This window comes from Anopheles cruzii, chromosome 3 (genome assembly GCF_943734635.1).
Source record: "Anopheles cruzii chromosome 3, idAnoCruzAS_RS32_06, whole genome shotgun sequence".
Classification (NCBI taxonomy): Eukaryota; Metazoa; Arthropoda; class Insecta; order Diptera; family Culicidae; genus Anopheles; species Anopheles cruzii.
The window spans coordinates 46,714,329-46,742,173 of NC_069145.1; the positions used below are offsets into that span (position 1 = coordinate 46,714,329).

At 49.0% G+C, this 27,845-nt stretch overlaps 1 protein-coding gene across 1 annotated transcript; it reads left to right on the top strand.

Annotated features, from left to right (window-relative positions):
• The first annotated feature begins 15,058 nt into the window (after window positions 1-15,058).
• On the top strand, window positions 15,059-26,002 carry LOC128271304 (uncharacterized). Its single transcript, XM_053008766.1, has 7 exons — window positions 15,059-15,863; window positions 19,307-19,459; window positions 19,524-20,001; window positions 20,146-20,313; window positions 20,539-20,728; window positions 20,812-20,960; window positions 23,222-26,002. The coding sequence occupies exons 1-7, from the start codon at window positions 15,137-15,139 to the stop codon at window positions 25,491-25,493; spliced, it is 4,137 nt and encodes a 1,378-aa protein (XP_052864726.1). The 5' UTR covers window positions 15,059-15,136; the 3' UTR covers window positions 25,494-26,002.
• The last annotated feature ends 1,843 nt before the right edge of the window (window positions 26,003-27,845 follow it).

Sequence of the window (27,845 nt, forward strand, 5' to 3'; positions counted from 1 at the left end):
TTATTTGCTTTACATCACTTCACGGAACCGGATCGGTTGCATCCGGATCAATACCTGGTTCTAGCACTGCACTCGAAGTGTCCTCCAGTTAGCGCCCCCTCTCCCACCGAAAGCACCCGTTTAAACGGTGGGCCGATAATCCAATCCGTATCCGACCCCTATCCGTAGCCTCCGTAGGTTTGTATCCAGCTTGCGGTAATCCTCGGTGTCACGGGTGCCATCGCACGGTCGCCAGCCAGAACCACGAAGCGCACTAATCACAAGCTTCGCGACGCCACCGATGCACCGCGGTCGTTCGGGCCGTTCGGCTGTCCCGCCAGGCGTCGGCCACGAATGGCGACTGGCGCCTCATGCTGATTGCCCCCGACCCGCGGCCTCAAACGCTTGATTTCTGCCCCGTCGGTCTAACGATAATAATTTGGCTCCATTCACAAACACAAACGGTACCAGGCGATCGACCGCATCGACAACGAGACGGAGTACTTTTTATGCCGCACGGGCCATCACCGTCATCAGGATCATCTGCGAGCCCGACAGCGCCGCCGACGACGACGACGTAATCACCGCCGATGGAGACGCCTAGTCCCGCACGGACAGCACGGCCGATAATTGCTCGTCCTTCCGCCTAAAAAGCGACACGCTCTCGCCTGCCGTGCTTTCACTTGTGTCACATACACTCGCACACACACACACGCCGTCACTGTGACGTGCCGTTGCCGTCGCCACTGACCACCACCACTGTTTGCAGATGATTAGTGCGGTATCCTGCGACGTACGGGACAACACCCACACGGCACGTCCATCGGTTGTGGGTAGTCCAGGGACCACGGGGGCTGGGGGTGTATCGAGGTGCGTAAGGTGTATCCGTTAGTATCCGTCCGTAGGGCGACCGAACCCGAACCCGAACCGCGAACGTAATGCGTGCCTGTGTGTGCTCGATGCCGTCTCGTGTCCCAACTCCGACTAACGGTCCGTGCTCTAGTTACGCGGATGGCATCGCAGGCGAGCCGGCGAGAGGTCTACGCCCTCTACCGGTGGGTACGGCACTCGCCGGTGGCCGTCCGGCGCATGTCCGGCGCCTGTGTGAGGTCGTGGGTCCTCGCAGCGCAGCATGCCGAGCGCGCGGCTGAGTGACTTTTCAGCTGTTCCGTGAGAGGCACTCCAAACGGGGGTTGCCATAAAACAGGCAGGGCTGGGGCGGATCCTGCTGAGTCGAAAGTGTAACGGAAGTTTTCGAATATTTAAACCACAAATGAATTTTGAGCACAGTAAGCGGTGAGATCGACAGTGAGCGGTGCGAGCTGAAGGTGGCTTAACCAACAGTGGAAGTTAATGAAAGTAGGAATCCGTCCATTCCTGACGATTAATTAATTAGTAACATCTGGTTTTATCATGTTCCTTTGAGGACTGGGCTTCATGTTCTATTCTGAACCGATAGCTGTTGAACCATTCTTCTCGCTTTGATGTAGATTGGCTTCCAAGTCATTTGGTTTTGTTTGTTTTTATATACCGTTTCTATGTTTATGCTGTTTTAAAGTTTATACACGTGTATAATCGATTGATTTTATGTTTTTGTAATTCTCTTTTGTGCTGCAGTTGTATGAATGTAATTGTATATTTCATCGCAGACATATAATCTTCTCAGTGCATGACTATTTAATCAATTTAACGATCATTTAACTAAAAATAACAATATCGATTTAATGAAAAATAGTGTTAAAATGAGGAACACATATTGTTTTTGCCGTGTTTTTCTATTACAATGTACGATAGCCGTGACATCTTGTATTAGACTTGACTGTACTTTTCTTCAAAAATCCATACATATGGTCATAAAATACCCGTCTCTAACAAAGCAAATGCGTTTTTTGTGGTCAAAATTGGCTCTTTTCATCAACGTAATATCCATCAAGAGCCACAAAATCATTACAGCGCCGTTCCATCATTTCAATACCACTTTTTTGGAACGATCTTTATCCTTTGCCTCAAAATAGGCCTCACTTTGAGCGATAACATCTTCATACGAGCAAAATTTCTTACCGATGAACATTTTTCATAGGGCTGCATAGGTAGTCGTTGGGAACCAAATCTGGCGATTACGGTGGATGTGGCTGTAGGCTGGTCTCCCTGAGCGAGGTGCATCTTTCACAGCAAGAATGCCAGCACGTAATCGAAGAATCCGAATTTTGCACGCAATTAACTGTTACAGTATTGGCACCATAAAAACTATTCACAATTTCAATGACCTAGCTTGAATTTTCCCCTTTAACAACGAAAAACTGCAAAGTGCACTTAACTTTCTCTTAATTAACTTCCGTGGTGAACACCCTGTAACTCACAAACGAATGAAACAAACATAAAACAGTCGAAGCACTTCCTACAACTTCCTGCAACAGAGATCACTAAAGCAATTGTCCGAGAAAATAATGAATTTCTTTTTAGCCAATAAATAATACAGCACCGAGGACACCTTTCCAGCCGATTTTTGTGCTTTCGGGCGCTTTGGATTTGGTTCACCAGTTGTTCTTTACTCAGATGACGATCGTTTTGATTTCACAGTAAAGTGATGAATTCATGTTTCATTCATTGTCACATAGCGAAGCAAAAAATCCTGTTTGTTTCGTTTAAACATACTCAAAACTGGTCAGAATCATCAACACTTTCTTTTTGTTTATCAATAGGGAGCAAACGCGGCGGCCACTTTGAACAAAGCTTTCCCATAGTCAAATACTCATACAATGTCAAGCCAACACGTCCTTTTGATACCTTGATAAAGTTAGCTAAATCATGCAACTTCACTTTTCGATAATTTCGAACGATTTTGTGTACTTTTTAAAATGTTTGCTGTTAGTTTTCTCTTTATTTGGACGTTCACTACGTTCTGCTACATCCCTGTCTCTACGACCAAGCAAACCAACGAGTTATTGTTCTTTCTGATAGAGCGGAGAACTTTTCAAAACTATTACTGCGCTGGAATGGTCTTTTTTCCACTTAAGAAGCAGTGTAAAATTAAAACAAGAAATTGATTTTGAACCATTGTTTAGAAAATAAGACCAGCGACATCTACGGGTTTGGCCCGAGACTTTTCAGCCCATGTGTTATAACGTGCACATTATAATGATCATTGAATTAAAACAAGGACTTTAAACTAATTTTTGAAATTTGATATCGAGCAATTTTTATTTCAGCCAGATCACAAGTCAAATGAACAGACCACGCCACGCCGCAGAGTGCTGAGTAGGGTTGTGGAAATATTTCAAAGTTTGTCACCGCGCAAATCGGGACGCGCCAACGCGTGTCACGACAGCACACGCGGAGCACGCGAATGGCGTGAAATAGATTGACACTGAACGGCACTCCGTCGGCTTCGCGCATAAGTCAGTCTGTGACCGATCGTGGCGTTGTCAGCACGCGCACCCGCACACGGGGCCGTAGATCCTCGCGCACCAAGTGTCCCTCGACAGGAGCGACATTCCGCGTCAGGCTCGCAGAGTCGAAAAGTGGCCGAATAAAACCAAAAAAGAAAAAAAAACACGAGAAAGCATAGAAACAATCTTAAGCGAATACAACACCGAAATACGACGACGACGACGGTGTGTAAAAATATTTCTCTTCTTTCGGCGACCTTGCGGCACATCGAAGGAAAACGAAACGAACCGAACCGAAAATTTCGAAAAATTCCCATTGTGCGTGCCCGCGTGTGTGTGTGTTAATGCTGCTTGTTAGTGCTCCTAACGTGCCTTAAGTGAACGGAAAAGGTAGAATTGCAACAAACGATCGGTGCGTGGTCAGGATCGAGCGTTGGGTTCGTGAATCATAATCTTCCGGAGCGTGTGGAGCGATCGCTTGACGCGACCTTTTGGTGACATTTCGGGTATTTTACATTTACGGCCGTTGGTGATCGCATTGTTCGGATCTGGACGACCGGAACTGGATGGGCGGAACGTGCTGAATATTTAAACATCGGTTGGGATCGCGTGTGCGATAAGGCGATTGAGCACAGCGCATCTGCTTTCGTTGTTGGTTGCGAGCAAAAGATCATCTCGACTGAGGAGGCACGGTCCGTAGTAGGATCGGGTCTTAGCCTAGGTTCACTCACCTGGTGCACGGATCAGTTCGTGTGCACTTTCGCGCTACATAGTTATGCGCGCCCCCTCCCTGCGTTTATGGGAGGAAGGCCGATGTGAGGCGCACAACGTGCACGCATAAGTAACGGCCGCCGCCAACGACGACGACGACAACAAGCGGGCAAACGAGGGCGCACTATGGCAAAACAAGATCGGCCTCTTCCCTTACGGCGAGGCATTTTATAAATAACACACCAAACGATGTACGAGGTGTCTTGGGTGTAGTTGTTGTTGTTGTTTTTTTTCCTCTTTCCTTTCGAGTTTTCCCCGAGATGCTCATATTCCGAGAGCGCGCGCGTTAATGTGCGCTGCCGAGGAACGATCGCACGCGCATCGCAACGCGGCGATGCACGACGGAAGAACCCACCTCGGAAGGCGGTCCGCATCCTCGGATGTGGCATCTGGTAGGCCAAAGTGTGTGTGTGTGTGTGTGTGTGTGTGCGTGTGTGTTGCCAGTACACACCTTTTTGGCCTGGCAGCGTCCGTCCGTTGAACGCGCGTTTCGGGTTTGGGCTGCGCTAAATTTATAAAGTGTCACACCGTCAACTCCCCGATGCTCTTCGATGGCGACGTATCGAAGACGTGAAGACACCACGGAACGGAACGGAACGATCGCTCTTAGCAAAGTGGGCGAGAGAGAGGGCTTATCCGGATCGTGTGCGCGATGTACATATTGGGCCTCGGATGATGCCGGTGACACTACAGGAAGTCGGTGATTCGGGAAAGGAATCTCGGGCATAAAATGTTTTCTCGGTGCTCGGGCCCCGGCTGGGCTACCGATAGATCCACGTGCTTGTTATCGGCCACCGGGCAGCACGCAAGTCAAAGGTCGATCGTGTGTGCTGGGGCTGAACCCCGTTTGCCGACGTAACGATCAGGAATGCAATCACGCGGACGTCGTTTTGTTTCAACTGTCATCAACATCGAACGACCACTTTCACCACCGCGAACTGCGAAGGATGTGTTCAACAATCGTGACCCGCAACGCAGCAACCCTGGCGCAGCCCCCGTTTTGTGGCCCGACCACGGTGACAATTATTTTTAGTTGCCCACTACAACTACTTTCGCTCGGTACGCTGCGATTGGTTTGTCAACAGAGAGAACTTGCCGTACCACCACGGCCAAAGCCCAAATGTCGCAGCGCCCGTTGGGTGGGACATCTGGGGTAGGACACGCTCATTGCGTGGCGCGAAAAAGGAGTCAGAGCGTTGTTCGGTGTGAATGCACGCGCCTCGATGGGAAACTTTTACAGCTGCCCGGTTTTTCGGTGCGGTTCCTACAGCATAACGGCCGTCCTGCTAGGTGTTGAAGGTTAGGGAAGAAAAGCCGTGTGACTAACGAGCAAAATATGCCGGGAACCGGGAATTACCGGGCGCTTTTGTGCTTCTTTTGTCACGGCTCCTGATTATTGACTAGAAGTGGCGGTTGAATTGTGAAAGGCTACGAAACGTTGAGGATTTTTTCCATTGGTGGCTGACAGAACCGCATATATTTTCAAACATTTGCAAGATTGTAATCTATAGAATTGTTGACGGAATGTGGAAGCCAGACCATTTTTTTACCCATGCTTAAGTATTAGTTCATGTGAACATTGTGGGGCTCTTTTATTCTATTTATTATTTTATAATTTGAACATTATTTTAGTCCAGTATCTTATTACAATTATCACTAATGATCTTCGTGATGTTATGCCAGCCACTACTCCGAAAGCGGACCTATGATGGATTATTACCGACAATTTTCTTTACTTTGTCAATTTTTTTTTCAACAAGACATTTAAAGAAAGGAGTACAACATTATATGGTTGAACATATTCGCTGGATGTGGCTCAAAACCAAACCACATTTTTTTTAATTAATTTAAAGTGATTTCATATTTTGAAATAGATAATTTAAAGTATTCTCAAAGTTGGTCATTACTTGTATTAAAGTAATGATATTTTAATTTTAAAGTTGGTCGATATTTGGTATTAAATTTTTTTAAACGAAACGAAACAACTCGCTTTTGAACTTCTTTTTGATAATAACAAAAAAATATACAGGGTGTTCCATAACAATCCAACTATTTAAATGTTGAATAACTCCGGCATTTGTAAGTCGATTTTGACAAATTAGCCAGATTGTAAAATTTCAGTCTATGCCGTTTTAGTTATGGATTTACAGTAAAACAGCGGGCTGAAATTGTAGCGCTCTACATTGAAAATAGTCGTTCAACTGTGAAAACTGTGAAAACTGTGCGTGCCTATTGATAAATAATGTAAGGTTTGTGTTAGCCAACCGAAGACCATTGAAGAACTGAAAGCTAACATCACAGCGGAAATTGCCGCTATTATGTTGTCGATTACCGGAATGTTGTCAAATACAATGTAAAATGCCCAAAAAAGGCCGCTTTTTGTGTGTCTAATGGAGGCGGTCATTTGATTGATATTGATATTGGATGAACGGCATTCTATACCCCAAATAAATCATGTTCATTTGTCAAAAAATGGACTGACAAATAGCGGAGTTATTCAACATTTTAATACTTGGATCGTGATGGAACACCCTGTACAATTTTTACATAGCATAGTTGACGTGTACTCCTAATGTGTAGATGACTTGTAGACTGTCTAGACAGCCAAACTAGTCTAATGATTTCATGGTTAAGGAAATATTTCAAAAGATTATTATCAGATCGTTGTGAGCACATTAGCGTTACTGTGAGCTTAGCTAAAATGTATCTTAAGTTTGTTATGAAAATTTAAAAGCATAACAGATTGTAATTTTTTTTTGTCGAAATCTCCCGCCGTTCATCGTTTTGCAATTCTAACATCACAATTGGTAAGGCGTTTGCTGTGTTAGCTTCAATGGATATTAAGGAATTAGAAATCGGAAGCCCCGCACGGTATGCGCTGATAGTTCGAACTGTATGCACGCCAAACGAACGCCAACCACCGGCATCTGCAAAACTGCAAAACCCGAGGAAACATTGTACCGTAAGGTCATAGGTAATCATCGTGATGCGTTCCCGTTGATGCGTTCCCGTTGATGGGCGGCAGCATGAATGAATGATGGAACGTTTCAATCACGTCTACCGATAATTTTAGACCATCAAACAACCGGCGGGAGGGGGGGGGGGGTTCTGGACATGGTCCCGAACCGGGCGGAAGAGTCTTCCCGCATCCCATTGCTGGCTGGGAAATGCTAACGCGTACGCCCAGGAATCGTTGCCACAGACATTGCTCGAACGCATAGCACACGAACGTTTCACTATTAGAGTTGATGATCGCCAACCGACGAAGCGGGCCTGGCGTAAGGTGGAAGCCATTATTTTTACATTTCTCATACTTCCGACAAATAGACGCGCAACGAACAGATGTTGGCATTCCCACCCGTCTTGTGAGGCGTCTTGTGGGGCGAAAGCTAAGCGAACGACAGAGGACAAGACATGCGCTACCGATCCGAAATCGGGATGGTTTTGGATTTCCGTTCCGAGTGCAGGGAGGGGGCTGCCGGGGGGGGGCGGTGGTAATACCCCCCGCCGTGAAGGGCTGGGCACTGGGAGGGCTGGACTGATTTTGCACCGAACACTGACAAACTACCCGGGAAAGGTTACGGGATATTAATGACCAACTAATAGCACCAACACAACACCAGTGGTCCTGCAGATGACTGGCCCCCGATTCGATTCGGTCGATGAAACGGTGGATCGCACATGGACAGAGGGTACCGCAGTGCGGACCGACTGGCAAATGCCTCCGGTTCACGGAAGCAGATGATAGCACAGGCACGCATTAATTAGCCGGCCGTCTAGCCGGTCGTCATATCTGGTCTGGGCTGGGCGACATCTTTCGGCATCGTTCGAACCATTTCTTTTTTGGTCACCCGTACCGGTGACCAGAGTCCCGTTCCCCCGGGTTTCCCTACCCCGGTGGGGGGACAGGCCAAAGTGATGTCCGAGCCGGGTAACGTTACTTCCGCCCATTAGGAGCATCTGGCAAGTTGGGGCGTTTTCTTTTCGCTGCGCATCGCCGCCGCGGCACGGGCCGGAATGTCACTTTGCACACTGTCTGTCTGTGTGTGTCTGTCGGAGTGTGCCGTATGCCCGACCGGGATGATGAGCATGCAGCACGTGCGTGCATATCTGCAACCGTGCTAATCCCATAAAAAGTTCCCAAGTCCCCAAATGACGCATATGGTACCGGGACTTGGAACTGGTGATTGGGCGATTCCGCATCTGCTGTCCTGTCCCGGGCAGCTGCTGCTGCATGGTTCCCGTGCAGTTCACTCCCGAAACCCGGAATGGAGACCCGGACGAAACGACTCCCAGAAGGGGTTTTGCCATTTTCTTGTCGTTGTGGTTTTTTGTGTTCATTTTCCCTTACATCTCGGGCATCCATCCCGGGCCGGGTTCCTCGCGTGCCAATCAACTCCGAATGCATCGCTGCGCTCCCTCTCGGAACACATTCGCCCTGCGGTAATTAAAGGAACAACGGCGCACAATCGTAACGCAATGCATTTGCTCCAGCACGGAACGCGTTTCTTGGAGGAGTCTGCCAGAATCTGCGGACGGCGAAACACGTATATTGCCGCCAGGGGACACGATCCGGGGCTGGCCAGCATGCGGGTCTTACAGCGCACCAGGTACCGGCTGCGGCTGCTGCGGCAGCAAACCGGAGACGAATGGTACCTCCGGGACTTCTTCGACTGCGGTTCGGACGGGGACAGGACGGGGACAGAGAGACGGGAACAGATGTTTCTCGGGTGGCTAGCTACCAACGCCATCAACGGATGCCGGTACCGATGTACCGGGCGGTGTTTTTCCTTCACGCACCGCAGCTGGGTTCGGGCCGGGAAGATGATGGATTTTGACGCGGAACGTTTCCAGTGGCGAAAAGAGTCCGACGAGCGCATCCCAGGGAAGGAGTTTAATTTTAGTCCTTTCCCTGCGTTGGACGGGGCCGGCCATCAATGAACAGTCTCGGGCCCGGACTCGGACGGGCTGCACTCGTAATTAATTGCTCTCGACAGGCGCAGTTTCGGGCGCATCGTCCGACGGGACGCCCGACGCATTTGATCATGAGGATGAGAAATGGCCCCGCGCGCACCTCGGGCCGGCCCGGTTATCGCCGGCGTGACATTTGCCGGACATTTCCTCGTACGAAACCGTCGTACGGAAATTCGGTCACTCGAAAAATGCGTCTCCTGCCATGGCGGAAGTCCCGGTCCGCATTGCTCGATCCGGTCGATCGGAACGGTCGGACTTCTTAATTAATAAAGTTTCGTAGCCGGAGCGAGTGTGGCGCTGATTTCCGGTCGGGAAAGTTGACCGGGAAAACGGAGCCTGGCTGCAGCGTTGAGGTTGCTGGTGTTAATGTCTTTTTCTGCAACTCTCGTTACCATCGGACCGAACTGTCCGGATCGGGCCGGGCCGCGGCGCTAGGATGAGCTACGAGCGCTCCCGCCGGGCTGTGGCAATAAAACTCCAAGATACGCTCCGGCCCAAGTTATGTGACCCCCGGGGGCGTATGCGAGGAGCGAAGAGCACGATGTTCCGGTTCCTCTTACGCCTCGGCGCGGTGCGGCACATGCTGGTTAAGTATGTTTACTACAGAACCGTTGGCCGGAGCGCCGCCGGAGATCGGGCGCTCTTTTGTGGGCCGGGGCGGCCGGGGGGAACGGGTGTTTTTCTATTTATACCTGGCCGTGTCGGGGTATGTCGGGAAACCCCGGCAGCGCCGCCTGCGGCACCAAGTGCGATAATCGGTGTACGGACGAAGGCTGGCAACCGTTGGCAGCCGGCTCGCCAGCTTCAAGTATTACGACCCCACGGAAAGCACTCGGAAGTAATTGAAATAAGTCCACCTCAAATCAATTGATGCAGCGCGATCGGGATGCGTCTGAGTAGCAATAAATAATTACGAGCCGCAAAACTTTCAAACCGCCGGGCGAGTGAAGAGTTTTCCGGGTTTTTTATGGGCGATTAAACGGGACTCAAAATAAGTATAGTTTGGCGAGCGAGCGTAACGTTTGCTGCTGAAAGTGTATTACTTGACAAAGAAGGACCACTTTTAGGGCTTGATGTTTCTATTTTGCACTGCGTCCAACTTTACTTTCATAACTCGTTTGCTCAACATTTATCAATATTACTTTGTAATGCAATATTGCAGAACGTACCATATACGAAAAGTTCAAAAACATTTTTTGTGGGATTTGGTTCGCTCCTGCGTCGATGCCGTCTTTATCTCCTCAATCGTAGCGTAGCGTTGTCCTTTAAAAAAAAGTCACAGGGAGTCCAATCTGGAAAATAGGGTGGGTGTGGCACCATTTGTGTGTTGGTTTTGGTCAAAATTTTGCACACAAGCAGCGATGTGTGAGCAGGGTCGTTATCGTGGTTGGAAAAGCCTTTTTTTATTTTCCCACAAATCCGTCCCTGTAATCGAAGAAAACTGTAAGCAAAACCTGAAAAAAGTAAAAAGCAAAAGTAATCCTTACTGTATGCAGTATACAACTATGTCTACATTTGCATCCATTTTCGAAACGGTTCGAAAAGTTTGTTTTAGGAACACTAGCCTTCAACACATTCTACGTTTTGGCTTCTATCTCAACTATTGACTGTGAAAGGTGTCCACGGAGCCTTTTGAGCTTAGCGTAAGTCATGAGGTAAAAACTAAGAATCGCCCCGCTACGAATCAGGTCTTTTTTGACTCACAACCCGTAAATAGTATTATTTGCTGAGAATCAAATCTGTTATGTATATGAACTCTGTATATCAAATCTGTATTGTTATGAGTGGATTTAAATATAACATATCCAACATAACATATCATATTTATATTTATAATATATCCAAAACATCCAACATAACCTTTCGTGTATCGTGCGAATCGTAATGTCCTCCCCTATGTTTCCAATGGATGACTTTTTTATTGTTTGACGTTATATTGTGATGTCTATTTTGTGTCTTCAGAAACTGTTAAAACGTATATCCGCAGACTGGATTCTGCAAAGGCGGATTATTGGCTTTCTAAACATTCTTCGACATTCTAAATTCTGGTAACGTGCCAGTTTTTGGCTTTGTGGTTTTCCTATTGGGAATGTTTTCCTGATGAAAGAGTTCGGGTCGAACACCGGAAGACGAAGATCCCGGAAGACTTCTCGTATTGATTCGCCAACACTCATTGGTCGGTTTAACTTATCTGCTCCTGCCCCATGTTTGAGTTAACGACTCAGAATTGATGCGCGGTCCTCCGTTACCGAACGTATGACTCGTCACTAGCTCTCTGTCGTACGTATTTTTCGTCACTTATTGACATTAATATCTCTTAATAAGTTCCGTAATGTTTTTGCTATCATGGCTTCTTAGTGACTGTTTCTTTCATGTTACTGTTTTGTTCGTGTATCTCTTTATGTTCGTATCTCATGTGTATTCCATTAACTGTGTTTTTTAAATGAATTAAATAAATACTAAACAGGATAGATAGTCATGAACTGAAATTTCTTTTGTTAATCGCTGGTGAATCCCAACAACGTTAGCTAGGTTCTGCTTCTCCTACTCCATACAAAAATAATAGAATACTCTCGACATTTGCAAATATAGCTGATATTCGTTAGTTCGCTGACAACATTAACGTTTCGTGGCATTCGTGGTGTTGGACGCTACTAACTGGAATGTAATGTTTTCTCACTGTTAGAGGTTTTGGTTAGGAAAGGAAATTCCTTTCAAGAACTGCGGATGGTGGCTGCTGTAGGTGTTGTTTTAACGATTAGTAAACATCTTTACCGCAATGTCCCTTTATTAGATCAGTTCTACTTCAGTTTTATGCCCAACCGACGCCGTCCCACCAGCGACAACCTTCGTCGTTTCTGGTGCGACTGGGTGTAAGGTTCACAGTAATTGAATATAACATCTTAATAATTTCCGTGCCAAACAAACGACTTAATCATCGGCAGCATCGTTTGCCGCGGTCCCGGCCGTCCGGCGGCCAAGTATATGACCGCATCGTGCGGTTCAGCGAAAAATAGCTTTATTCATCCCCAACATTCCTCGGTGAAGCCGGCCTAATTGCATCAGCGCCAAAGAATGTCCGCTGGGTCCGTGCGGGTGTCCGCTGGGTGTTTCGGGGCCGGGACTGCTGGGGTGCTGCTTCCGAGAGAAAGTGTCTCCCCGTAGCAATTGCGGGTGCCGGCGAACGTGGGCACACGTGGCGCGGATGGCGGACACTTTATTTCTATCGGCCTGATCGGTGCCGGCAACCGACACGCCAACACACTCCCATCGAGTGTCCTTCGCCGTAGCATCCTGTTGCCGATCGGGGGGAAAACTATTAATTTATCAAAACAAACGTCACGGCCGTGCGGGCCCACGTGCTTCCCAACATCAAAGATCCGGCTAACGACATAGTTGGGTTCGGTGCCGATAGATCTTCGGGTCTGGCTTTATGGATTGCAACTGAACTGTTAAATGAGTTGTTTTTCCGAGCGATGAAATTAATACACTTCTCGCGTATCGCGCGAAATCGAGAGATGAAACACGCGCCAGTCATCGGCAATCGGGTATATAGAGGGACATTAAACGCAACAAAATGGCCCGGGAATGGGTTGTCGGATCGATGGAGGATGGGTTCTGCAAAACTTCTACGCAATACTCCGGCCGGCCGGCCCCTCGCATCTCCCAAGAAGTTCTTCGCGGCCCGGGGCCGGGGTGTGCGTTACCGTTTGCGTTCGCTCGTATTAGGTGTGTGAATTAATTATTGCGGTTTTACAATAGATGGCATTACTCACTAAATATAACAATTTTTTTTAACGCCTTTTATAAACATCTGAAATTGTCGAGTTTTGATCCTGGTAAAGTGTTTTAGTGGGGGGTATTTCTTCATTACTTTATTATGAAGAAAACTGAAGAAAGTAATCAATTTGTAATGGAAGTTTATGGTGAACTTGCTGTTATTAACAGACTGTGTCGGATGCACGGTTAAAAGAAGTGATTTTGGCTTCCAAGACCAAGAGCGACCAGAGCAGTCAAAAATGTTGTTGATGAAGAATTGTTAGCATTGTTTGATCGCAATGCATGTCAGATGCAAAAATAACTTGCAGAAATGTTAGGAGTTAACCACACGACAGTTTCCCATCGCCCCTGGGTGCCGTGCGAATGATTAGAAAAATGTCTTATGGGTTCCACATGAATTGGTAAAAAGAGAAATTAAAAGAAGGAAAACCATTAGCGAATTTCTGCTTGCGCAGCTGAAAAGAAAGGGGTTGTTGTACCGAATCGTCCCTGGTGATGAAAAGGAGAGTTGTTTTAAGAATCCTAAATGCAAAAAGCCCTCGATACAGCCTGCTGAACCAGGTACGTTGCTACTAAAGCGAAATATTCACTGCGCAAAGGCTATGATGTGCATGTGGTGGGATATGAAAGGTGTGGTGTACTATGAGCTTTCAGAACCTAATGGAATTATTAAACAACAATCACATCAACAACAAGTAATCCGTTTGAAGCAAGCTTTGGCCATAAAACGACCAGAATGGGATAAAAGACATGATAAGTTGATTTTTCAAATTGACAACGCTCGACCCTACATCGCAAAATCGGTCAAAACCTATCCCGAAAATGTCGAATGGGAACTGTCAACCCCCCCGCTGTATTCACCAGATGTTGCTCTTTCGAAGTAGTATTTGTTCTGTTGCATGAGTAACGATTTGGCAGCACAGCGGTTCACTTCTTATGAAAGTATTGAAAAATGGGTCTCTGATTGGATCGCTCCTAAAGATAAGGAATTCTATCGACACGGAATCGAGGAACTACCTAAAACATGGAAGAAAGTAGTAGCTAACCACGGACAATACTTTTATTGAGGTTGTCATACGTTTTGTCGTTGTAGTTAGGTCATCAATGTCGAATAAAAACGGCATGAATTAATTCAAACACCTAATAATTTCCCAAGTCAAGAGCACGAGGTTACCGGCGACGGGGCCGCCCGGTGATGGAGAGCGTGGAGCGCGTCGGCTTAAAAATAGTCCACACGCTAGATGTGGCCAATCCGTTTTTTCCGTTTCGCCTTTATTTTGGGTTGTCTTCCATCGTTTTTTTTTTCTTCAATATCTTCGCCCTCACTACTTTGCTTTCAATTTTAGCGACCATTTCCCCCCCACGACCACGGTCCTTCCAATCCGCCCGTCAGCTTTGTTTATCGCTTGCCACACGTCAAACGTCGCGAGCGCCATTAGCCGCCGCCTCCTTGCTCACTTACGTCCGTCGTGGCATAAACATCGGCGGTTTGGGGATCGGATTTTATGCTGCGGTAGTCGGTGCGCCGAGAACGGGGTATGTTTTGCCTCTGGGAGTCCCGTTCCCTGACGCCTCCCATTGCCGCCATGTTTGACTTCTTAAGAAATGGGCAAAAAAATGGGGTGGATTATCATGTTGTGTCATCCTGGGTTTGGCCCACCGTGGGGAGCTCTTCCTGCCTGCCCGACATTCCGCGTCTGCCAGTTGCCCTTTTGGTGGTGCCCGTCTGACTGAGCAGCGGATTGTCACCTTTCTCACGATGTTCGCGTATTGTTATCGTCCTTTCTCTTTTCGCCCTCAGCAGGTTAGGGCGGCGGAACAGCTGCGACGGCAATAAAAACAAAATTAAAACGATCGCCTTCCGAAGCGATCGTGCACCTCCCGTGTGACGGAATTGCGTGACGGACACGGCCCGGACCCGGTGTTGCAGTGTTCGTGAACGATCGTCGTGCAGTGTGCCGTGAGTGATCATCACGGGCGGTGCGTTCTCGTGCGTGCCCCAGTCGATGACGTGTGTTGTTGAGGGTCGATGTCACCGCAGGATTGTGTGGTTGAGGATCCTTCGGCCATCTTTCGGTGTGGTGTTCTGGAATCCGGCGAGTGATGCGTCTGGTGTAACAACGTTCGTGACCTTGTAGGACGGGTGACCAAAAATTCCCAAAATCCTTGCCGTGTCCCGAGTGTGTGTGTGCAAAGTGATATCGGTACTTCTCCATGGTAAACAGTGGTAGCGGAACGCCGCAATGAGCAAGTTTCTCGCGGTGCTGTCGCTGGTGCTGGTGGTCTCGGTCAGGCGATGCCACCAGCAGGTTGAGACCATTCTCGACAGCAGCGAGTATGACGATCTGGGGATGCCGGCGACCACCGGCCACCAAGCGCAACCCAAGCCGCAGGTCGCCGGTTTCCTGGCGAGCGACGGCAGCGACCTCTACCCACTCGCCATGGCCAATGATGGCCCGTCGGTACCGTATCAGCGCTCGTCCGGATCAACCTACGGTCAGAATCCGTTCCTGGCACGGCCCGACTACTACCGGAAGCCACACGGCTCGGTCCGTATCCCTCAAACAACGCCTCAACAACAGCAGCAGCAGCAGCAGCAGGGATACGATCCGCGCGATGGAACCCCCTATACTCGGGACATTGGCGTCAAGCAGGGGATCCTGCGCGGAACCGTGCGTGTAATGCACCCCCAGTCGGGACTGAAAAATGTCGACCAGTACCTTGGCATACCGTACGCGGAGGCCCCGGTCGGATCGCGCCGCTTCATGCCCCCGGGTGCCCCGATTCCCTGGAACGGGCTCAAGATGGCGACGAAACTGTCACCGGTGTGCCCCCAGAACTTGCCCAGCTTGAGCAACACGAACAACAACTACTCGAAGGGACGGTACGATCAGATCAAGCGGTTGCTGCCGTACCTGAAGGTGGAGAGCGAAGACTGCCTTTACCTGAACCTCTACGTTCCCAGCTACGGTAAGTTGCCACTCCGATCCGCTCTGATCCGCGGTACGTGGGAAGTCCGACGCGCACCAGGGTGCACCAGGGTGTAGGAGCTTCGCGCGCACATAACGTGGGAAGTCCTTGAGAGAGCGTGTGTGTGGACGTAAACGGTGCGCGTTGCGCGGAAAAGTGGCGCCAACTAGTTTTTCTCGCTACCGACGAGTCCGACGCGATTTGACAGAAGGCCAACGGGCCAACTGAATCCGATCGGGGGCTGCTCTTGGAACGGTTCCATATTTTATTCTCCGCTCGATGGGATTTCTTGTGTTAATTGGACCAACCGGCCATTAGGGCGTATTTTTTATTAATCTTTTCACTTTCAGGGCGAACGGGGTGTAGTTATTAGGTCGACGAAAGAACTTGCGGAATTTTATTGGTTGCCTGGTCAAGCGCTGTGTCCTGTATTGCTGGACTGGATGAGGTGCTATTAAAGTGTCGACCTTCACGTTGAACACCTTAAAGCATGCAGTCCTGAAGTCTTCTCGTATACAGGGCTTGTCGCCATCGATATCGAGATGTTTCCGAGGTTCCTTCACTCACTCGCTCTCTCGCTCTCTCGTTCTCTCTCTCAAGCCGAGTCCTTTCGAGCGGTTTCAACGGAAAATCAACGTCAAGACTTTGGACCTCACTTGGCCGGTTTCGGGAAGCGCTTAAAATGTGGTTCAAGTTGTAACAGTCACGCCGGTCGGGGTGGGTCGCCCATCGAACGGAAGCCACCTTCGGTGACGGTCGGACGGTCGTCGGGTGGGGCTGGGGCTTGTTTTTCCACTCTCAGGAGTGCAGTTGCAGTTGCGGTGCAGAGGCTGCCAGAGTGCCAGAGGCTGCAGCTCGACGCGCTGCTTCTATTTTGATCTTTCGGATGAAAATTTATGTCCGTATTATTTCGCCAGCAGTTGCAAAATGAAATTAATTTTCCCCGGCGCCCTAGGCTCCCCCCCCCCCCTCTCTGTCTGTCGCGCTGTCACTCGCCCGGTGTTGGCCCGGTTGTCCTGGGGCTGCGACGGGTGCCGTGGAGCGAGCGGGAAAAGTGTGAACTTTTCAACACGGAAAGGAACCTGCATCAAAACACAGATGCAAAAAAAAAAAAAAAAGGAGGCGAGAGTCATGCCCACCGGGCACTCTACCTTTGGGCTGTAATGAGGTTGCGGGTTTGACGCGGAGCGCTGCGCGAGAAATGCGCGCGCAAAATGGAATTAAAATAAATGAAAAACAACGCGCCACGGTCAATTTTATTACGACGTGCAAAATTCAATTACTGACCCGTTTTCGCTAAACGCGAAAACGATCGTGTGCGCCGCGGCCCACATCGGAGGGGGGGGGGGCACTCTCGGCTGCTGCGGAGAAGAGCAATTCGACGGGGAAACTGTTTAAAGTATGAATGAACATTGACAGGGCCCGAGCGTTGGGTTGGTCCTTTTTGTTTTTGTTGGGCCGCAACGACGCAAGGATGAGGACGCAACAATTTTCGTAGATGGAACTGCGCCAGGCGATGGACGATGTGATTTATTGAAATACTCAAGCGAACGGTAGCGCGAAAATATTTTTATTGCATTTGGCAAAGTTTATATTCATTTACTCGCGATTCTCTATTCTGGAGAAAACGGTGTACCTCGCTTTACGGTGTACGACACTCTCGGTGGCTACCTGGTGTAGAAGTTGAAAAGGAAGTAGAACTTACGGGGTTGATGTTGCTGGCCCGGTTTTGTGCATATCTGTTTTCATTTGACGTTACAGAAAAGTTTATGTCACTCGAGCAAAGCGTGTCAAACGACGACGGTGATCTTGGTCCAGCAAAAAGGTTTGAGGACGACGAATGGCAAGAGTTGTTGGATGTAGACCCAACCCAACACAACAACAACTGACAACTGAATGTATCCCGAGCTGTGATTCTCAAACGTTTAAAAGCTATACGAATGATCCAGAAATGCCCAAAATGCGTACCACAAATAATGAGCGAATTGTCGCTTTTATAACGGTCCTAAAGGAAGTAGGTTTTGAATCCTATTATCACTGACGATGAAAAATTGGTTTCTGGCATCTGTTGAAGCCAGCCCAGTTAAAACGTTTCGGTAGAAAGGCTCGGTTTGGTGGGATCTGACGGGTATGGTGTACAATCTATTAAAACCAGGCGAAAAGTTAAACACAGATCGCCACCAACAAGAAATGGTAAATTTAAACTTTGCATTGGAATGAAAAGGATCAAAGTAAACCTTAAGACACGGTATAGTGAAATTACAGCACGACAATACACTGGTGTATACCATTGAAGCCGTGAAAGAAGCTATAAAAATTCCTGTTTGGGAAACGTTATTGAATCCGCTGTATTTTCCAGGCCAGGCCGCCGTCACATTATAAGCTTTTTGCATAAATGGGACATGTAGTTGCAGGGCAGCACTACGCCGCAATATAAAGATGTCGAAAAATGTGTCGACGAATGGTTTTCGGAGAAGCAAAAAAAGTTTTATTGAATCCGGAATCCGAAAAGGAATCCGCAATTTACAGCGGGCGCTGGGCGGAATGTGAACCATCAAACGCGGATTGCTTCGAACAAAAATATTTTGAGGTTCGCCTGAAGATTGTATGTTTTTTTCGACAAACAAAACCGTGTCTCTTTTCATCTTTTGTACCTGTCACACGATGAGCCTATTGAGCTAGGCGCCGCCGGCTTCATTTGAACAAATCATCAGACATACATTTAAACAAATAAATATAACACTTCAATTTAGTTGAAGCCTGCCATAAAGCGCATAAAAAGTCAGTATATGACAGCGTTGAGATGGTTTTTAACACATTTTAGCGTGTTGAAAACAAATTGCAACAACCACTGTTTGACTCTAAAATTAGTTTTGGGTCTCATTAAATTGTTACCCACCCATTGGTTAATGGACCTTTGCACATGGCTAATGGTCAAATCAATGTCATGGTTTTGTGCAACTTCAAACGTCACTCAGCATCCGATAAGTGGACGCAAAAATTATTGCCCCGAACGAACATTCCGAGCCTGTTTCGAATGAAACCCTCCCGATGATATAGGGATAATGGGCTACAGTTTCCGGCACTTGCTACATTGTGGTTTGTAAACTTTCAGCTATAAGCTGCCACGCCCCGTGGTCAACGGTGTTGTTTGCAGGTTCGATATAATGTAGTGCTAGTGTTTTGGGCAATGTTTGTGTCGGCAACGCGATATCGGCAGCTTCCGGGAGATTTGCGCTTCGCCAGCACACGCTGAAGGGCCTTCCGAGAACGGGCAACTCAAAGGCACGCGCGCTGCATTTGTATCGAATTTCAATTAGGCCGATTGTGCATAGCCCAACACTTTCGCCCGGCGGCGGCGCTTTTCCGGATCGCCCGATTTTCCCCGACCACACGATTGCATAATGCACTGCTCGTTGTAATGCTGTTATCCGATTTTCCAGATGGCATTGGACCGCAAGCTAAATACCCCGTCATTGTGTACATCCACGGTGAGTCGTACGAGTGGAACAGCGGCAACCCGTACGACGGATCCATCCTGGCCAGCTACGGCCAGGTCATCGTGGTTACGCTGAACTTCCGCCTCGGCATACTCGGTGAGCTCGCCCCGTTTCGCCCCTTTGCCCTCCAAAACTGATTGATTTTCTCGGCCCGCCGCAGGTTTCATGAAGCCCGGCATCAGCGATCACACGACGAGCAACTTCGGGCTGCTGGACCAAATAGCGGCGCTGCAGTGGATCAAGGAGAACATCGGTGCGTTCGGCGGCGACGCGAAGCTGGTGACGGTGATGGGCCACGGGACGGGAGCGGCCTGCACCAACTTCCTGATGGTGTCGCCGGTCGCGAAGGGTCTGTTCCACCGTGCCATCCTGATGTCCGGCTCGGCCCTGTCCGACTGGGCGCTCACGCAGCACCCGCTGCAGTCCACGATGCAGGTCCTGCAGGGCCTAAACTGTCCGCTGAACGGCGACGGCGACGAGGTGACGGCCTGCCTGCGCCGCAAGCGCTACAGCGAGATCCTCGGCGTCAAGACGGCGTCGCCCCAGTTCTCCACCCGCTTCGGCCCGATCGTGGACGGGCTGGTTATCCCGAACATGCCGCACAAAGTTATGGGCCAGTACAGCGACATTTTCAGCGGGTAACGTCCGTCTCCGGCATGATTTATCTCGACCGCACCGGCCCCGGCCCCGGCCCTGGCCCCGGCCGACGGGAGGATAAAATTATTAATTTTGATTTATTATTTTTCACGGCCACCCGCCACGGGTCCCACCCCCCCAAACAGATACGATCTGCTGTACGGCATGACCGAGCTCGAGTCCTATCACATCCTGAATGCGGTCGCGCTCACGTACGGCCTGCTGGAGAACGAGCGGGACAATTTATTGCGATTTTACATGCAAAATCGTTTCGAAATTCGACCGGACCTCGCGCTGGCCGCCACGCTCCGAGAGTACGTACCCGGCACTCCCCCCAGGTCCACAGCATTCCCCCCCTCGGCAGTCCGGCGGTGCAGCCATGTGCATGTCCCACCGGGTGGGCCGGACGCTGTGGGTTGGGAAATTAAATTAAAAAACGGCTCAATTGACTGTCGGGGACAGCAACAGGGGAAGCCCACCGGTTTTGGGGAAGCGTTTTCACATCTCGATCCCGTTTCGTTTTTGCTTGGCCCTCGCAGATACACCGATATCTATATGGACCCGAACAAGGCACTGGCGGACGAGCACCGGGACAATCTGCTGGAGATCTTGTCGGATGCCCGGGTCGCGGCCCCGATGGTCCAGACCGGACTCTACCTGTCGAAGGTCAACCCAAAGTGCTACATGTACGTGTTCGGCCACAACAGCGAGGCGGGCGAGTACGGGCGGGTAAGTTTGCGTGGTTGGCCGCGCCAGGACGATGCGCCTAATTTGTGGTCCCATTTGTGTGGCGTGCGTGACGCGACACGCAGCTTTCGCAGAGCGTGGTCGGCGAAGACCTGGCGTACGTGTTCGGGGCCCCGCTGGGACAGGTGGGTCCCTTCCAGCACCACTACAACGCCCGCGAGCGGCTGTTCTCCGAGGCCATCATGAAGTACTTCAGCAACTTTGCCAAAACCGGGTAAGCAGAGGGCAGACGAGACGCGGCAACATAGAGTTTTAGTTCGTGCGATAACGGCAACCTCTAGGTATTAGACGAAGCTGCTGGACGATTTTTTTCCGGTTCTGAAACTTTGTAATGCTTAACCTAAAGAGGGTAGGAGCCCAATCAATAGTGATCTTTTGAATCAAATGTGTTTGTTGGTGTGTTCTTGGATTCTACGCCTTTTCGAACAGAGCTACAACATAGTGGCGGGAAATGTTGTCGCAGCTTTACTGAAAGTACCATACCTCAACAAATATAATATTAGGTTGGCTAAAAAGTAATCCATCATATTCTCGGTAGTTGCCTTTCTCGGTAGTGATCGATATCTCGCGAAGTATCGATTGTACAGTTTCAACTTTAGGCTCGTTTTAAAGCTGGAACTTTACACTTAAAATAATGCTTTCACTGTTTAGTGTTTGTTCCGTTCGTTTGTGCGTTACAGGCTGTAAAAAGAGAAAGTTGGTTAGATTATAGAGTTTTTCTTTGAAAAAGGCGAAAATACAAGCTAGGCCGCTCAAATTTTGCATGGTGCTTATGGTGGTGATACTCTAACAGATACTCTACGAGAAATTTTGGTTTCGTTTAAACGGTTCAGTTATTTTTTATGTTAAAGATACACCTCGCACTGGCAGACACGTCGTCGAAAACGTCGATAAAATCACAGAAATAATCAAAGCTAATGGGCATATTAGTAGTCAGAGCATCGACCAGGAGCTAAAGATTAAGCACCAAATAGGTTTAAGTCATTTGCACAAAGCTGGATTCACAAAGAAGCTCGATGTTTAGGTGCCACACAAAAAAAAATGATCGAATTTCCATCTGCCAAGTTTTGGCCAAACGGAACGAAATCGACCCATGTTGGATGGGATGGGGGATTGGGGATGAGAAATGGGATACATACGACAATACTGGTTGAAAATGATCGTGGTCTAAGCGTGGTGAAGCATCTTGAGGCAGCACCCGCTGGTCAAACCAAGACTTACGGTCAGTAAGGTTCTAGTGGGTTTACGGTGGTTCTTGAAAGGAATCGTTTATTATAAGTTGCTTCCATGTAGCCAAACACTAAATTCAGATCCCTACTGTCAATTACTGCACTGTTTGATGCTAGTGATTTACCAGAACCGACAAGAATCGGCCAACGGAAGAGGTTTTGTGTTCCACCAGGACAACGAAATGTTACGCACGTCTTTAATGACTCGCCAGAAAGTCCAGGAGCTTTGTTGGGAAGTTTAAATGCATCCACCGTATAGTCCGGACCTTGCACCAAGCAATTGACACCTTTTTCGCGCATTACAGAATTTCCTGAGTGATGAAAAACTGAAATCAAAAAAGGATTGTGAAAAAAGATTGTTCAAATTTTTCACCAATAAAAACTAAGTCTACAAGTGAGGCATTATGAAGATATTTCTAAAAAGGCAACACATTTTCCAACAAAATGGTGCATATTTGACGCAAATCGGGTCATTGCAAACCTGTTAAATATAGTTTTGAATTTCACCCAAAAATAATGGATTTGTTTTTAGCCAACCTAATATTCAATGGCAAGAGACTAACTTAATTACCGGTGTCCATCAACAACGTATAACGGACTATTAAACTAGCTACAAATATTAGAAATGTAGTATTTTAGAATTCAGCTTGTACAGACTATGGGCAAGCAGTTTCTGAAATAGTTTCACTCCAGGAAAGACTTGGTTATACCTTGTTTGGGTATACGCTCTTTGACTTAAAGTAAACGAGGCCCCAAAAAGGTGGGATAAACGTACTCTTTATGCCAGACGAATACTACATCTAAATAGCGTTAAAATGGTGAGCATCTGAAGCCCGATAACATGATACGCGTCGGTTCCCAGTTACAATATCCGCACCGAAATCTGCCTGCAGGGCTGCTTAACTTCAATCCATTAAGTAATCAGTGAACGGTAGCCACGCTGACAAACAACTCGGTCGACCATGTAATCACTGTAAAATGGGTCGACGGTCGTCTTCGGGATACGTGCCGAGTCCTGCAGTCAGTCGCTCGTTTGGGCACATTCGATCGATATTCACTTGTTTATGCTTCGTGAACTGAAAATCCCCGTCAGTTATGCCTCCGTCCATTAGGACAAAGAGCCTTTTGAGACGCCATTGCATCGGGTCTTGTGTTTCGATAATGAAATCTCCCGGTTTTTCATTTGAAACCAGTTTGTCTTCTGGTGCTGCAAACTAACGGTGTTCGTGCTTTCCTTACTTGACAGCAACCCGAAGGCACCGTGGAAGGATCTGTTTCTGAACCTCAACCCGGAGGACTGGTCGTACTACGACGTGGACTGGCCGGAGTACAACAGCGTCAACCAGAGCTACCTGCATATGGGCGTCACGCCCGTCGTCGGTCACCGGTACCGGCAGAAGTACATGAAGTTCTGGAACGAGGAGCTCCCGGAGGAGCTGAAGAAAATTACCACCTCCAAGTCGTACGCTCCGTACCCGGACTTTTTCAACCCGACGGCGGGCACCGGTTTGGGGCGGGCTCGGGGAACCACACCGAACCCGGAGTTTGTCACCGGCCACATCAACATGTACCCGCTCAAGGTCGAGGTCGCGCGATCGACCGAGGACCCCTTCAAGGCGCTCGTCTACCGCATGAAGGATCCGTTGACCGGGCCCGGGATGTACAATGCGCCCGCTACTTCGGCGCTGCCGGAGAAGGGCGCCCCAGGTCCGCAGGCCGCCAACGTGGAGCTGACGCAGCGCCACGAAAGGCAGCAACAGCAATCGGCCAAGGAGCACCGCGAGGCCAGCGGTGCCGACGAGGATGGCAGTGCGGAGATTATGAAGAGTGAGTCCACGCTGACCATGCTGATAGCGGTGGCAATCGTGTTTCTGGTGTTTAACATTTTCGTCATCGTGGGATACGTCGTACGGCGCCATCTTGGAGCTACCGGAGCGGGTGGCCGGAAAGCGAAGCGCAAGTACGATGACGTAATGCTGGAGAGTGCTGCAGTCGTCATGTCCGGTGCGGTGTCACTTTCTGAGAAACCGCTGGACGATGCTGCCCATCATCCGGTGCACCACGCGCACCACCATCACCCGCACCACCACCATCACCACCACCATCAGGGGCAGCCACACGGAGGCTATGGCTTCGATGGCGATGGCCTCACCGGGCGGAAGTCCAATTCGTACGAACCCGTGGCGAAGCAGTTGCTGAATCCCATTGCGGTGGACACGGTCGATTCGCACACCAAAGTGTACGACTGGATGGCCGGGTCCGGGTGTCGGATGGTGGCCGAGCCGACCGCCGAAGCACCGGCGGTTCCACCGCACAAGATTAGCGTGGCCATTGACGCTACTCCTCAGGCACGTAGCAATAGTGTCCTGCGACAGGAACCCATCGAGGTCACGAAAGCCAAGTCGTTCGAGTACAGCGATGGCGGCCCGGACTGTCTCGAAAGTCCCGATGAGGACGACGAGCGGCGGGCGCTCGAAGGATCGTGCTCGTCGTCGGCCAGTGCCAGCACCGGTTCGTCCTACTCGTCGGGCTCCTCGCTGGGAACAGCCGGTCGTCACGGACTACCGCAGGCGCAATCGGCAGGATTTGGTACGGCTCCGGTTTACTACAACTACGCCCCGGACAAAGGCCATCACCGAGGAGTGGACGTCGCCATCGGGGGCGAAGAGGAGGTCACCAGCTTTATCGAGCCGGCCGAGCGGATCGACAACGTCAACGTCACGTCGAGGGACGACAGCATCGAGAAGGATCCGCTGACACCCGAGGAAGCACTTCGGGTGATCCAGCGAAGGAACTTTCCCAAGGTGCTCCCGGACCATCCGCGCGGTGGTGCGGCAACGATCTCGGGTAACTCGGTGAAGCGACGCTCGTTACCTCCGCAATCGCTTTACGCACCGCTCCACAGTACGCACAGTTTACGCCGCGATCTGCCGCCAGGACTCGGTGGTACGCCAGGTGGGCGCTTGGTGCCAGCACCGCCACCAAGGATTTGCTCTACGCTCGGCCGACCGGGCACGGGACGTCAGCGGACGAGCCACAACTTCATTAGCTCGCCACCGATCGTCGCCGAGGAACCACCGGTGACCGAGGATCCTCCGATAGCCCTCAACACGCTGCACGTCGGACCGCTTTTGCCGACGCACCAGGAGAGCACCTACATGACGATGTCTCGCCAGAACTCGACGGAAGACGAACCGTCTCCAGAGTCGCCAGAGGCCGGAGACTGCGATCTTGCGGAAACACCGACCACGCCGGTCGACATTATTTGCATCGAGCACAAGCCCGAAAGTCACTACAGCTACATCAGGCCTGCCGGGTTGATGCGGACACCGTCGTCCTTTAAGTGCCCGGTCGAGCTGCGGTCGTCGCAGGGATCTCAGGCGGTGGAAGGCGAAGACACTAAGGATACACCACCACCGACACCCCTGTGGGAGCTACCGGAACGGGACAAACTGAGCTCCGAATCGTCGGCCACCGACACGACGTCCGGAAGCACTGGCACGATAAAGAAGCTGTAAAGCTGGGTAGCAAACCGACCTATTTAGAGACGCCCACGCGGTCCAGGTCGGTCGGGTCTCAACGAGAGTTACGCCACTGGTTGGACCGGGTGTGGTTGTTTGTCATTCACTACGAGTTGCGAGTATTTAATTTAAGGATCACGTACAGACACGGACCATATCGTCCAGATATGCTCACAGGGCTTCTTCCGACACACGCAGTCACACGTAGACACAAGCACACACACGCACATGCAACCGGTTCCTCCGCCGGCCGGCCCCCCGCCTGCGGGAGAACTCGGTACATAAGCAGTACGAAGATTCCATTTATTGATTACATTAATCCAGAAAACTAACTCAAGATTCGCACGGCTCGCTCGTCCGATCCGGCGATGGCGGCGAATCGTTTATTTATTTATACTATATTTGTACAAATAAAGTAGGGCGCTAACGACTTATGTAGATGGTAAGCAACATTTGTAGTAAACACGTCGCCGGTACGCTATTGTAAGACAATAAATATCACTCCTACGGACAGTACGGAACGGAACTTTCGGTCCGTCCGTCGGTTGTAGTCTCCACATCACTAAACATTAATGTAATGTTTTGTTTCATAAGGAGCTATTGAAAACCAATCCTGAACGAATAAACAGAAGCCTCTTTGGTACTAGGCCGATTTTTTATGTGTATGGAGGATTGAATTTCGCTAATGGCGTAATGAAATATGTTTTAATTTGCTAACCTATCTTCGCATGGTTGATGCTTTTCAACATGGGTTCTCTTCTAATATTTTCATATTGTAATTAACACTTACCAAATCTGGGCTCCACTTTTTCGCTTCCACCGGTAATACTATTCTTCAACGGCCAAACCAAAAGAATTACGAAATCTCCCTTGTTTCTCACAAGCTTGCACACAATCGTAAAAGGCTGAAATATTTCCTAATATGCCCGCTGAAATCTTTCACGAAACAATAATTATAGCTGAATATATTTGCTATAAAAGTAACATGCGGGAATTTTTGAATTATAAATTTCTCCGTTTGTTTTAGGGACACGAAACCGGAAATAACATATCAATATTTTCATAATGCTTTGATAAATCGTCGAGATCGTTGCATTATGGGTTATCCTTTCAATTCATTCTAATACTTCGAATTACTACAGAATCTTTATCCTGCATTCTTGTTATGCACTTGGTACATGCTAAAACTCACTGCAAATTAAATACTTTAACATATAAAAAGGGAAACATAAGGCAGAGAAGAAAACGAAAATAACATTTGCTTAAGCGTTGCAAACTATATAAGCCGCTTAGATGCATGTATACGGCATCGTGGGCTACGGGTTTAAGGAAAGGTATTAAACTCGCATTGTGGTTGCGCTGCAAGGGGCTATTGTTTTACATTTTCTTGCCAGACTGTTTCTAGGGAAATCCTTTTTCTGCACACCGTTTGTACACTTTACCGACTTTCTCACTCACCTTTTCAATCCCATCTCAAGTCCGTGGGAAGAAATCTTCTGCGGAAACTTTAAACTTTACTTCACCGTCCGATCGCACACCGACCCTTTCACAGTGAGCGCTTTAAATTAGCTGTACAACAATTCCACCTGCGATACGACGTGCCCTTCCCGTGTTTTGTGAGTTACATTTCGCAATTCTCGCACACAACAGCGAACCGAAGCGTAATAAAGCAAAAGTTTGGCACGAGGAAAAGTTTTTCTTTCATTAGACTATCGCAGATGGAAAGTTGGGAAATTGTTATGCGTACGGTGTGGTGGTAAGTTATGTGCACAAAGTACTGTAACAAAACAACAACCAAATTGCTTAGCATGCCGGAAGATGCGGTGTCTGGTCGAAAGAATGCGAATCGAAAAATTGGGTCAAACGAGATTTGAATAGTGTGTATTAGTTGTCGCAACTATAAGATGTATGTCACCAATCAATTAAGGTTCCGAATATGCAGGACCAAGCGCTGTAGTCCATTTCACCACAGATCATTAATTCGCTGTAGATCACTAATAATAAGCGTCCGGTATGTCGCCATGTAGCGTAACTTTCGGTGACGTAATGTTAAACATGGCGCTGGTAAAGTTTTCAAAAACGCTTTAGGCTCTCAAAGGACACCCTTACAGTTCAAGAAAGAAGAGGGAGTGTTACCGGAAACGGGTGGCCGCTATTTTTCAGTGGTTCCGCTTGGCTTAATACGCAACTTCTAATTTAATGAAATCAGAGTCAGCCTTTGCAGAAGTTGCAGCAGATCGTAGGTCGGACACGGCGGTGACGGGTGAATAATCCTTTCCCAAAGCCGACATAAAACTATTCCCCGGGATCGAGTGCTTTCGGAGGAAAAGTTGATTACCGACGAGTATT

Bases quoted from the DNA above. Each gene is read 5' to 3' on its own strand.
- LOC128271304 (XM_053008766.1), top strand. From the start codon at position 15,137: ATGAGCAAGTTTCTCGCGGTGCTGTCGCTGGTGCTGGTGGTCTCGGTC. The intron at 15,864-19,306 runs GTAAGTTGCCAC...CCGATTTTCCAG, and splicing joins CCTCTACGTTCCCAGCTACG to ATGGCATTGGACCGCAAGCT. The intron at 20,002-20,145 runs GTAACGTCCGTC...CCCCCCAAACAG, and splicing joins TACAGCGACATTTTCAGCGG to ATACGATCTGCTGTACGGCA.